Here is a 13898-nt window from a genome sequence, read left to right on the forward strand (position 1 = left end):
ATAATAACTTTCCTACAAAAGACAAATTATCAACTTTCAATATAAATAAGTTTTTTCTCATTTTATCTAAAATAAAAAGTTAAGAAGTTGCGATAGATTATGTGATGGAGCATAGGTGCATCCATCTAGGTCCAAAATTCACGTGTGCGGTCAATGTCAAGGCCCTAACTAAGGATCATTGTATTATGCTGAACAACGCTTTTGGATAAAAACACTCAGATTTATTCTGATTGATATTTTGACTAGAACAATCCATGAAATCTTTAATGAGATCCACTTTTCACAAGTCAAATACAAAGCATATATGAGATAATTTTGGATCTCCTCCTTTATCAAGGATGAAATTTCCAACTTCTATTGTTAACTTTATCATCGATAAGGTGGCAAAGTCTCTCAAAAGCAAGAACAAAAATTACAATATTAGAGAATATCTTTTTAGTTTAAGACCTCTTGAAGTTGGAAGTGGGAACACCATTCCGGTTGATGCTCCTAGTCGCATAAGATATGCAAAACCAAATAAAATAAAATATATAATTTCACATATTAAAGTAAAATAAAATATCATTTATGAACTCCCATTTGATATAATCATACACCTTCTTCGTATTAAAATTTAAAAATCATAAAGTCCTATTTCTAGAGCAAATGGTTTAGCATATGAATTATTCTCTATAAAAAAATAACATTATTTTTTTTAAAAAATATTATCAAAAGTAATTATTGTTTTGTTTTTTAAATGATTTTTTTAACAAAAAAAAGTGATTATTTATTAAAAAAACTATAAGAAACGTGCTCTTTAATTGGCTTTTGACCAATTAAATTGGTATTCCCTCTCCAAACACACCATTTACTTACTACCCAAAACCAAACCCAGCAAACTCTTTGCTACAAAATTTCACAAACAAACAACAACCTCTCTTCTTCTTTTTATTAATTGATTAATTATTATTATTGTTTAGTATAATGTAAGCCACATTAGGTGAAAAACGATGCTATTGAAAGCATCTCTTTGCTTAAAAAATTGCATTTGGTAACCAATTAAGTCGTTGTTCTTTCGCTTTCTATATCTGATTAAACTCTCACACTCTTGACCCTCTTTTACTTGTTTCTTTGACTCCTTCTGAAGCAATCCTTTTTAACTCTCTCTTTCTTAAGCTATTTATTATGTTGGGTCTTGTGTTATTCCCTTTGATTTCCGATAATCAGCTTCAATTGGGAAGTGGGTTGTTGAATTGGAGTTGAATTTTTTGGAATTTGATATGGTTGTCACTGAAAGATTGAAGCTTTGGTTGTTTGAGAAGAGGGAGTTGGGAATTTTGTTCCAGATTGCATTTGGTTGGTGGGTTGTTCTAATGTTAATTAGTCCTGTGGATGGTTTAAGGCCCTTAAGGGAGAAAACTCGGTCTTGGGGTGATGAGGTTTGCTTAAGAATTTGTCTTACTTTAATTTCATTTCTTTCTTTTTAATATGTTAAGAGTTTATACCATGTTTAGATAAACAACTTAATTAACCGTGTATCATGTATGTGTTTATGTTTAAGTGATTTCTATAACAAATTATAAAATAAAGTCAAACTGTTTTCATATAACTTATATGATGTGTTCATAAGCTATTTTGGAGAGGTTATGAAAGTAAGCTAAAGCTGTTTCTATAAGTTCTCTGAGTCAGTCTCACAAATGCTTATGCTGGTTGATAAACTGAAATAAGTCAATCCAAAACAGGCATAATTAACTAAGGGTAATTGAGGATGCATGTAGTAAATATGAACATGTGGATGTGTGTATTAGTTGTGGTATTGATCATTTTGTGTTTCCATTTTGATTTTTACTAGTTGAATTGTGTGGAAGGTTTGTTTATATGTTTTTGCTTCATGCACTTGTTAAAGGAGAAACTTGAGATGTACCTATTAAAGTATGATAGTTGTTAGTTTAGAGTGTTTGAGGTGTTTGAACATAGGTTTAAGAGAGATAAGTATTAATTTAATGCATTTAGAATGTTTGTACTTTGTATGTGGGATTAAATGTATTATCTTTGTGTTAAAACTGAAGTGGGGTATGGGATTTATGGAGCTTCTGTGTTGGGGCCTGTTTGGTTTCAGAAAAGTTCTGTTTTTATTTATTTATTTTGTAAAGAGTCTAGCGGTGAAACTCACTCACACTAAATGTCGAGAAAAAGGGATATCTGAATCCTGGGTTTGAACCTGCTCCCCAACATATCACATGTCTCTTGCAGCTACCATATGAGTTGTACATATGAGAGAGACATCTGATTTTACTTCTAATTTTCACTGTTAATAACTAAACTTCCACCTTATTTCCTATTTATTTTTGTTTCTTTTTCTTATTGTTTTATTCTTCTATGAAACTTTAATAAATGGTTTTCTACATGTTTGAGAAATATACCATTTCAACAAATTGTATATCCATTTTATCCTTAATTTCATAAAGTGGAAAACAAATTATATTATTTGCAATTAAGTTTATTGTACATAACAGCATGGTTTTGCTTTATGGATTTTATTGTTTTGTTAGTATTACCTATAAGGACTATCATTTGATTGTAAGACATTTTATCTTTTTTATTTAATAATATTTAACTTTCCTAAGCGCCGGTTTATGATTAACAGTTTTTTGAATGAACTCACTTTAATTGTTATGATTGAGACAAAATATCTTTGAACTGAAGGAGAACTCATTAATTTGCATGTTATTGATATTGCTTCTCTCAGTTGCTATTTACAAGAAAGGACGAGAGTGACATAGGTCCATTTTCGCAATGGAACATAACAGGAACTTACAAAGGTTTGTATTGTGTATGTATGGTTTGCTGTTATCTTTGAGATCCTCTAAGATGCTTTGCTTTGGAGAGTTAACTAAATGAACTTTAGACATTTGTACAATCATGCAATTTCAAAAGTAATTTTGTGCAATTTATGAAATATGCTTCATTTCTAGATGGTGCCTGTTATGTTTGAATAAACTTAATTTGTTCATTAATTTGTTAACCTCTCGAAATGCAGGGACATGGAAATTCTTAGATACCACAAATGGCTCTTCCAGATTTCCAGATATCAGAAAAACAAAAGGCGATTCCATAATTGAATTAAGTAGTACACACACAAAGATAACTGGAGTACATTATGTCCATGTGAGATGTTGATCTGTATAGCTAATTTCAGAGGAATTCTTCTTTCACCTTTCATATTGGACATGTTTGGATTGACTTATTTGAGTATATCTACTGACTTAAGCACATGTGAAACTGTTAGAGAGTGCTTATAGAAACAACTTATGACATATTTATAATCATATTGTGTAGTGGTTTATGATATCCATAATATGGTGTTCCTGAATCAAGTGTTGTTTTTTTTTCTCAAGCTTCAAATATATGGGTACATAGAGTATAAACACAGTATAACCTTAGCACTGAACCCCATATTATGGATATCATAAACCAAATAATCTATCCTTTCATCTCTCTATATAATAATAGTATGAGTTTAATTTGTATACATTGTCAATGTAAAAAGCTTTACACTATCAACAAATCACAACTAAATATATGTGTGACTTTAGAAATAGTTGTAATTAAAGTAAAATGTTTTTAATGATTTGATGGTTATGATTGATTGAAAGTGTAAAAGATCTTCACACCGGCGGCCTATATGAATTAAATCATAATATTGTCATGTGAAAGTGAAAAAAATTACTTTTAGTCGCGAAGGCCTTATTACTATTTTGGTAAAATAATTCTTACCCTGAGAATTCCTCTCTGTCATGTATTTTTGGTCAGGGAGTAGTTATATTCGATGATTTGTTTGACAATGGACATGATGTTGGTGGTGCTCAAATCAGATTTGAAGGTGTATATATATGGCCTTTTAAACAGCTCAGAATGGTTGCCAGCAGGTAAATTTCATTGGTATCATCAATATGATGTGCATATCAAGTTTATATTGAGCTCAAATTGGCATACGTTGTTGTAATTGTTTCAAATATTAAATTTCTTTTCATCCTTATTTGGCATTTCATCTGGAATCAGTCCTTGAATACTCTGTTGTACTTTTTCCGTTGTGTCTATTTAATAGTAAAATTTGGTTTGCATTGAAGTATTGATATTTCCTTAAAGGAAAACCTACAATATCTGAATTTGTTGAAGAATTTATTTTGTTTTCTCATGTTGCAGTGAAAAAGAAGGAGAGTTGAATCAGGATGAAGATTATATTTTATCTAATCCATATCATCTAGTAATTATCTTTCTTGATGCATCCTTGTTTATTTACATTTTTAAACTCTGGTATGATTATATAGCTTACAATATTCTTAACAACACATTTGATTTTGGTGATTAAATATCACTCTTGTTTTTTAAACATGTTACTCTGTATAAGTCCAAGATTTCAGTGTTATATTCACTCTTGTTTCCATTTCTTAATATACTTATTTGCTACTTGTATGTCTTGCTGCATACAGCTTGGAGCTTTTTCATCTCAAGTACTGCAAGATTCGTCGCATGATAAGACATGGAGAAGAAAACATTGTAATTTATCTAAGAAATATGTATGCTTTGAAGGCAGATCCTTCCTTAAGTTGTTGTTTACTATTTGCTTTTTTTCCCTCGCTGCAGCTCTGATGCATGACATGGAGAAACATTGCAATGCTGAAATTTCTGCAAAGGTTTCACACTTGCCATCATCACAAAAAGGTACTCGGAAAAATACTTTTGTTCTTTTCCGTTTTTCTCTTCCTTAATGAACTGTATGTTTCTATCGCTTCATTTTGGTGCTCTTCCCATTCTGTTAAGAAGAAATATATATGCACATTACTCTTTGCATTTTCACCATTTATATACATCGATGCACACTCATTGTTGCTGATGAAAAAAAATTATATTTTTGTCCATATGACTTATCACATTTTTAGTATTGTTTCTTTTATAGATGGCGAGCATGATCATTTTACACTAGAAGGGTTAATGGAGAGTCCCTCGGTGGATGGCGACAGGGACTGCTTGTCACCATTACTATTAAATGCAACTTCTGTTAAAGTTGAGGTCTACTATAACAAAGCAGTGAACTATACCTTGATGGTTACTTTTGTATCCTTCAGTCATGATATTATTAGAGATTTATTTTCTATTACAGTATGAACTCCTTAATGTAAATATACCAGGTCTCATTTTTGCAAGTTCTTCTATTGATTCGTCAAATGGAGCATAGCGGCACTCAATCTGTAAGACTTTGTACATTTGAAATTTAATTTGTCATGAACTTAATGAACAAAAGTAACATAAATTTTTCAATATTTGGATGAATGTACCAAACATTATTTGAAAATTCACATCATAGATTTTGTAATTTAATAATAACTGATAAGTATGGTTATGGAGAATGAATACGATTCAGAAATACTTTTACAGGGGGCTGCTAAGGTTTCAATATTAATGATTGGCCAACAGGCGATAATGGATGCCTATCTTTGCCTCTTACATCTGACTGCGGGAATACTAGTCGGTAAGTTAGAATATTTCACATGTTATGGTTGTCCTCTCTCTAATATATCTGTTATGTTTATGGACTCTATAGTACTTCCTCTGTCCTAAAATAATTGTCACATTTTCAAAAAACATTTGTCCCAAAATAATTGTCACTTTTGATTTCCAATGCAACTTTAATTACTTTATTCCAATTGTACCCTCTAATTACTAAAATTTACACACTCCCAAGTTATTATTCTCCACTTTGCATTTATTGCAATGAGAATACGCCAATAGGTGATAAGGATAAATTAGTAAAATCACTATTCTCTTTATTTCATTTATCATCTTTTCTTAATCTGTGTGAAATGATCAAATGCGACAAATATTGTGGGAAGGAGGGAGTAATATTTTTGGGTTGAAACAAACATATCAATGCATCATTACTAATTGGAAAATGGCATTGATTATTACTCCATGCCATTAATTTTGTTTACTTAACCAGCCTGCTTTAATAGTAAAACAGATAGATTAATTGGAAAATGGCCTCGTGAAAATACATTCGTATATGCACTCGTACACAAAAACAGATACAAGGCCTGTAATAGATGGCCAATGGAAATTTGTATTTGGATGAATAACTGTTGATAACACTTCCTACCTTGCAGAATCCTTGTTTAATGCTTTTGCAACTGCTGCATTTTTCAAGTTCGTGGTCTTCTCAATATTTGAGATGAGATATCTACTTGGCATCTGGAAGGCCGGTAGGCCTTTGAGTAACGGCGAAGGCTGGGAGACTATGAGGCGTGAACTTTCAGCTTTATACAGTCGTTTCTGTAAGTAGTCCTTTGAAATTTAATTTTCTGTCTGCTAAATGATTGTGTAATCAATCTCATTAACCTGTGTTTGTCTTGGAGTTATGTTATTTCCTGAACTCTCGAGTTTTGATAGTCAAGCTACTACTTATATTGCTATTTTACAGATCCAAATTAATTTCACCTTTAATTTTTTTTAAGAAAATGAAAATTTTGATGCTTGCTTAAAACTATTGTGTGCATAACTAAGATTATAATAACTGTCAACTCAATTACTCTTTGAAATGTTTTCTTAGTTATGAACTTTGTGTTTTTTTACTATTTTTTATAGGCAAATGTTAGTTAATACAGTTATGTTAGTTTTCCGGGTTTGAACTCAGGATCTCCTGCTTAAATCTCATTCAGTGTCCCACAGCTCACCAACCGAACTACCTACGCATGACTCACATTTTTTTACTATATTTTCCTTTGGGTGAACATCTACATGTGAACTTACACAATGCCATTATCTGAGGTCACGGTGATTAAAAATAAGAGTTATAGAGTGGAAAGTATCTCTTAGTCTGTGCTAGAGTCTGTTTGGATTAATCTTATTTGAGTTTATGTACTAACATAAGAACTTGTTGTAAGATTGTTTGTGAGACATGTTCATAACTTGTTTTCAACTTATTTTCATAAGCCATTTAAAACAACTTATAGTTTATATGAAAACATTTTAACTTCATTTTATCTTTTGTTACATAAATAACTTATACATAAGCACTTGTATAATGAGTGCTTATGCTATAAGCACTTAATGTTTCCATATCCAATATTTTCCACAACATTATTAACAGTCCAACTTCTATTGCAGATGGGATACTGTTAGGAGGCATTCTACTTGTGTATGAGTTCCATAATCATTTGAAACCAGTTCTTCTTCTTATGCACTCCTTTTGGATACCTCAGATAATCAGTAATGTTATCCGTGATTCACGCAAACCCTTGCATCCTCATTATACATTAGGGATAACTGTTACTCGGCTAGCAATCCCATTATATGTATTTGGTTGCCCTAACAACTTCATGCGCATAGAACCCGACAAGAGCTGGTGTGTTTGTTTGTCTGTATTTGTCGTGCTTCAAGCTGTGGTTGTTCTCCTTCAGCACTATCTTGGATCGCGCTGGTTCATTCCTCGACAGGTTGGCCTCGACTGTCTTCTTGATACTTTGCAACCACTAACACAACCAGAATCCTTAATCTAACTGTCCTTCATGAAAAACTTTATTTTAATTTTAACAAAACCCAATGACATTATTTGATTCATACTATTAATCTCATCTGTCAGAAAAAGGCTTTTGCTGTATATTTCTGTTGTGAAGGTTCCTTTAACCATTTGAAGCATGTAAAAGACATCTTGCTTTTATTGGCTGCACTATTGTCAATTGCGGATCACGAAAAATAGTGGTTTGTTTGAATTTCGTCTACTACAGTGCTATATTGTTGTTATAGCCGCTATTTGACAATACAATGTCTTAAATAGCGTATCACCAAACAATAATGATTGCTATGCTAGCATTATAGTGTCTCTATAGCTTCTATTTGACAATGTTTCGGCTCTATTTTTTTAACTTTGCTCCATAGTATTTACCAGCTTCTCTTTCTTCATTTGATCATGTGCATGATTGTGTGGCAAAAGTGAACAATAAGTTGATTCTCCTTTGATGTTTACGTCTGTGTTATGGATCACTACCTCCTAAGTGAAAATAAAGCATGATTCAGAATTGAACTTTTTTTCTTTCTTTCTGAATTTGTTTGAATACATCCCTCACTGACTAAGTTATTTTCATGATTTGTAGATTCTACCTGAGAAATACAGCTATTGTAGGATGTTTGATCATGATACAAGACATGCTACAGACTGTGTCATTTGCATGACAGCCATTGATCTTTCCCGAAGAACAAATGACTGCATGGTATGTCAAATATAACCCATGCCGTCAAATTTTATGGTGTCCAACGTGGACTGATACCACATATTGTGTTGGTCCACCAAAGCATCCGCCGTATTTTGTCTATTCAATTTAAATTTTTCAATATAAATTGAGTTTATTGAACAATCTCTAACTTACATACAGGTGACACCTTGTGATCATTTCTTCCACTCTGGTTGTTTACAAAGATGGATGGATATAAAGATGGAGTGTCCAACTTGTCGTCGCACTTTACCACCTGCTTAATGACCCTTTCACTGTTAATGTCAATAGGATTAACTAACCCTGCTCATTTTATAGTTCAACAATATGCTTAATGCATTCAAGTTTTACATTGTTTTGCTTTTGATATTTTACAAGAGAGAAGTGAAATCTCACAGGCTTGAGTCCTCAACCATTTCTTGTGAAGTTGAGGAATGGAGATAGAAAGTCTTATAGAAATTTTGTATTTTGATTTTTCCACCTTATTCCAGATGCTGAGAATATATAATTTGTACATATTTTGAATAACAATCAATATAGTTGAATTTCTTTTTCCGAGATACGAAATATATTTTTATTTTTATTCTTTTTTTCCTTTGTAATTGTCCAATAACTGAAATTAATTTCTGTCCATATTTTTTAGTCCAACTTGCATTTATCCTCCGGTTGTTTTTCCTATATATCGTACTAAGTCATATAAATTCTCTATCCCTATCAGACAATTGAATTTTATAACCCACAATTTGAACTCTATACCACATTTTGCCTATTCTCACAAAAAATCATTCAAAAAATAAATGTTGCTTTAATAATATAGACTAAACTTGTGTGTTTAATAATAACTTTTAAAGATTAAAAGTAGTATTATTTTTTATATATATGGATTAAATTTAAAATGTTAAATTTTATAAAAATTAAAAATATATTTAATTATTAAAAATACCGTTCTTTCCCTTTTTAATTTATATATATTTTTAATACGGGTAAAGTGTTCAAATAAGTCACTCACTCCGAAACAAAAGAATATTAAATATTAATATATTTCTTACTATCCTTATTAAACAATAATAATTTTATCTTTACTAAAAAAATGTATATTCACCATTATCATATTAATTGCAAAGTGAAATATATAATAGTCTGAGAATATTGCACATAATATTAACTAGATTATATGATTAAAAAATGATATTTCTCTTGATTTTTTTGACAAATATAACGTTTATTATAAAAATGAAGAGTATTTGATTTTATTTATTTATTAAAATATTTGATATTTTATTGTATTATTATATATTCATTGTGTATTAACATGACATATTTAATTATGTTAATAATCTCACAATTAAATTGATTACAACCTTCAACTTAAAAATATGCAAGTGAATTTTAACGGTATCATTTTCAACCTAACTCTCTTAGGTTAAATTGCAATATAAGAAGGTTAAAATCCATAATATTACAACAACATAACTTCATAATAAAATTCAATTAGATATATATGTAAAGTAAATATATAGTTATTAAACTATTTAAAGTTAATTTTCTGTTAAGATAAATAATTTAAAACTATTAATTTAAGTTTATGATATAAATACGTGTCACAGAATAAGTTCACATAAAAGAAGCAAATGTATTTATATATGAAGAAAAAAAATGTATTTATTTATTTACTCTAAGAAACAAATAGCGCATGTGACTCTTTTCTTCTTCATTTTGGTATTGAATGTATAAATAAATAATCCTTAATTTTGTTTGATTTTGATGTCAGCAAGTTAGAGTGTCCACTATTTTATTTACATTACATCTTTTTCTTATAAATTATAAATAATGGTATAGTCGATAAAAGTATTAGTAATTTTATTTTCAAAATTGATTTTGTAATTTTTTTCTCTACAATCAAACAAAATTGTATTTATTTATTCTATTATTTGTTCTATTCAAAAAAATTATCTCTATATTATATTAGATGGATTAAATTTATTCTCTTAATTAATCTTCAAGAGAAATAAATATATGTATTAATTTCTTAACTCAATTTAATCACAATACTAATTTTCTTTGGTTCAAACAATATTTCTACATTTTTTTTTGTAACATTAACTTTTGATGCATGATATAAATTATCGTTCTCAATTTTCGTTTTAGTTAATATAATTATTTTATAAAAATAAAAAATCTATATCATGAAACCTTTAGTAAAAAATTATAAAAAAATTAAATCATCAAAAGTTATTATTACTACTTTTTTAGTAACATTAATTATAGATGCTTTACCATATTCACTAAGTTTGTAATTAATTTTATTTGATTTTGTGTTGGAATGACCAATTTTAATAATGCAGGTTAGTAACATGTAGAGGGTAGAAATCAAATTCTCTACCTCTTTATATCGCTATTTTTTTTAACTCTCACACCCTAAATACTAAGATAAGTTTATATTCTCTAACTCTGTAATCAATTTACATCTTAAAAATTGAACCACAAACATTTTGTAAGAAGAAGAATTGAAGAAACAAATCATCAAAGTTATTACTTTTTCGCTTACCATATTATAAAAGACGTGATGCCGTATTTAGTAACTTTGTAACCAACCTGAACAATGATATTTAATAATAAACTTCTAAGAAAAAATCATTAAAATTATTATTACTTTTTTTTATTATCATATTATATCACGACACTGTATTCATTAACTTTGCAAATAATTTATATCACCAAACCTAAACGACGATATTTAGTAAAATCAAAAGACAAAATAATCAAATCATAATTTTTTATATTTTCTTAACATATTAAAAGTTCGACATTATGCTCACTAACTTTATAATCAATTTATACCACCAAATCCAAACCACGATGTTTAGTAGAGTTTTCCATCACAACTAAGGTTTTGCCACATCATTATAACCAAGGCTCCAGCCATGCCATCAGACCTTTGATCCAAATCCAATTTCGCTAGAATCAAAATCATAATTAATATTTCATCACAGTTACTATTACTTTTTTTTCTTATCATATTAAAAATACCACTTGGTAACCGATCTATATCAATAACGAAGATTAACAAAGTCTCATATCTTAACTAAAGTTTCCTGAAATTGAGATCCGAAACACGTCATCGAACTCGAAATCCAATTCTAATTCTGCTAAGGACGTCGAATTCACATACTTTGGAGCCATCAATCTATATCACCAAATATGAACAATGACGTTTAGTAAAGTCTCACATTCTAACTAAGGTTTCATTACACCATCAAAACGGAGACTTGATACACGCCATCGAACGTGAGATCCAAGTCTAATTCCGCTCGAGCCAACATAATAAAATAACAATACATATATAATCAAAACATTATTACTTTTTTTTTTACTATATAAAAGATACATCACATTCATTAACTTTCGAATCCATCTATATCACCAAACACGAACGACGACGTTTAGTAAATTCTCGCTAACTAACTAAAATTTCATTACACCATCGAAATCGAGACTCGATACACGCCATCAGTCTCGAGATCCAAATTCAATACCCCTCAAGCTAACATAATAAAATAACAAATAACATATCATCAAAACTATTATTACTTTCTTTTTACCATATCAAAGATACAATTTCGTATTCACCAACTTTGCAAGCAATCTATATCACCAAACTTAAACTATTTAATAAAGTTTCGCAACCTAACTATGGTTTTGCCACATCATCAAAACAAGTTAGGAGCCACGCCATCAAACCCGAGATCCAAATCCAATTCCGCTTGAACCAAGGAGGACGTTTAGTAAAGTCTCGCAACATAACTATGGTTTCGCCACATCATCAAAACAAGTCAGGAGCCACGCCATCAAACCCAGATCCAAATCCAATTCAGCTCGAACCAACGAGGACGTTTAGTAAAGTCTCGCAACATAACTATGGTTTCGCCACATCATCAAAACAAGTCAGGAGCCACGCCATCAAACCCGAGATCCAAATCCAATTCCGCTCGAACCAACGAGGACGTTTAGTAAAGTCTCGCAACCTAACTATGGTTTCGCCACATCATCAAAACAAGTCAGGAGCCACGCCATCAAACCCGAGATCCAAATCCAATTCCCCTCGAACCAACCTAATAAAATAATAATATAATCCAAAAAGACCAAAGTAAAATACCCTTATAATAAATAGACTCGATACCCCTACCTCAATCTCAATCTCATTCTTATTGTTCTTATTCATCGAGCGACAGAGGCAACAATCTCTCTCTGAGCAACAATGCCAGCCCAGAAGCGTTCCTTTGCTGAGTCAATGGACGATGAAGATACTTCTCAGAAGCAACTTCAACATTCTCTCCATGTCAAACATCAACCCAACAACGACCAACACTTCATCGACCAACAACAACACCTCGAACAAGAAGACGGTGAAGAAGACGATGATGAACAGCAAGAGAACGAAGATGAGGAAGATGAACAAGGAGAAGAAGAGGGAGATGAAGAAGAGGCTGAAGATGATGATGATGATGATGATGAAGATGAAGATGAAGATGAAGATGAAGGGAAGAACCACAACGATGACAATGAAAAATCACAGGGTAAAGTTTCATTATTATTTTTTTGTTTTTCACTTTTTATTCGTCTAGCTTTGTGATCACTTGGTTTTTCAGTGACCCAATTGGTTTTTCTCAACTGGGTTGTGTTTTGTTTTTGCTTTTGAATTTTTTCATGCTCTAAAGTTTTCTTCTTTTTTCTATTGGCAGATTCCGATGAAACCCCTTCTTCTGACTCTGAAGAAAAGCCTGAGTAATTTATCTTCTCTCACTCTTTCATATACATTGCTTCTAAACTTCTGCTTCGTGTTTTGTTTTTTTACTTTCATGCTAGACTCACTGTTTGATTCTGTTGGTTGTGAATTTTGTTATTTGTGTGTTTGTATTGTTGATTTGATGATATATGTTCGTGTCATTTGAGTTGTGATGTCTGTATTTTCTGAATCTCTTCCTATTTGATTTGTCATTGTTTGTTTGCATGTTTAGATTTTCGCCTTTGTTTATAATTGAAATTTGTTCTTTTGTTTCATGATCAAAGAAAGTAACTATTTTGGCGTAGATTTTCACTCCAAAGTAAATGATTCCTTATTTTTTTGTTTTTATAGCTTTGGATTAAGCATCAATTATCATCTATGATCTCTTTTCTTGAGAGGTGGATGAATTGTTTCTCTCTTCAGTATGTGACATGCTACTGTTGAACTTTACTGATCTTCAAACTTCATGGTTAGGTAGAGTTCAAGTTATGTGTATCAGGATGTTTTTTGAGAAGCCATGTCAACTGGTTGTGTTGATTTGTGTGGCAAAATTTCAAAATCAATTTTTTTGAATATCACCATTTTGGAACCATGACTCAAATAAACTCCAGATTTTTCAGGGGTAGTTATGTTGCTTCCTTAAATTACTTGAGGCACCTACAGGCCTGTCTAAGGTACGTTAGGCATGGTAGCATTGTCTTAGTACCTTAAATAGGCTTGAAGGTGCCTTTGGTTACACTGTTTTTCTTCTAAATCCTTGAAACTGTATTTCATAATCGATGCTGTTACTTAAATGTCTTGAGTTTTCCTCTGCATTCCTTCAATGTTTGTGCATGGTTGTTAAAGGGACAAGAAGGTGTGTGTGT

The 13898-nt window shown here is 30.9% G+C and overlaps 2 protein-coding genes across 3 annotated transcripts in view; both read left to right on the forward strand.

Moving 5' to 3' along the window:
• Positions 1-848: 848 nt before the first annotated feature.
• LOC101490425 (transmembrane E3 ubiquitin-protein ligase FLY2-like) lies at positions 849-8806 on the forward strand. The gene is made up of 14 exons (XM_004487213.4): positions 849-1418; positions 2729-2801; positions 3020-3147; positions 3793-3908; positions 4186-4246; positions 4473-4539; positions 4627-4704; positions 4940-5097; positions 5172-5231; positions 5419-5512; positions 6144-6311; positions 7144-7472; positions 8130-8246; positions 8409-8806. The coding sequence occupies exons 1-14, from the start codon at positions 1260-1262 to the stop codon at positions 8508-8510; spliced, it is 1710 nt and encodes a 569-aa protein (XP_004487270.1). The 5' UTR covers positions 849-1259; the 3' UTR covers positions 8511-8806.
• Positions 8807-12425: 3619 nt separating this feature from the next.
• The window catches only part of LOC101490101 (putative E3 ubiquitin-protein ligase RING1b), a 7811-nt gene continuing 6338 nt past the window's right edge, over positions 12426-13898 (forward strand). Inside the window, exons 1-2 of one of the 2 annotated variants that reach the window (XM_012716558.3) lie at positions 12426-12823; positions 12989-13031. In XM_012716558.3, coding sequence (XP_012572012.1) covers positions 12505-12823; positions 12989-13031 — 362 coding nt within the window. In that variant the 5' untranslated portion in view covers positions 12426-12504. The remainder of the gene's footprint in view (positions 12824-12988; positions 13032-13898) is intronic. The other variant, XM_004487211.4, reaches the window with a different exon arrangement.

This window comes from Cicer arietinum, chromosome 1, assembly GCF_000331145.2.
Source record: "Cicer arietinum cultivar CDC Frontier isolate Library 1 chromosome 1, Cicar.CDCFrontier_v2.0, whole genome shotgun sequence".
NCBI classification, from domain to species: domain Eukaryota; kingdom Viridiplantae; phylum Streptophyta; class Magnoliopsida; order Fabales; family Fabaceae; genus Cicer; species Cicer arietinum.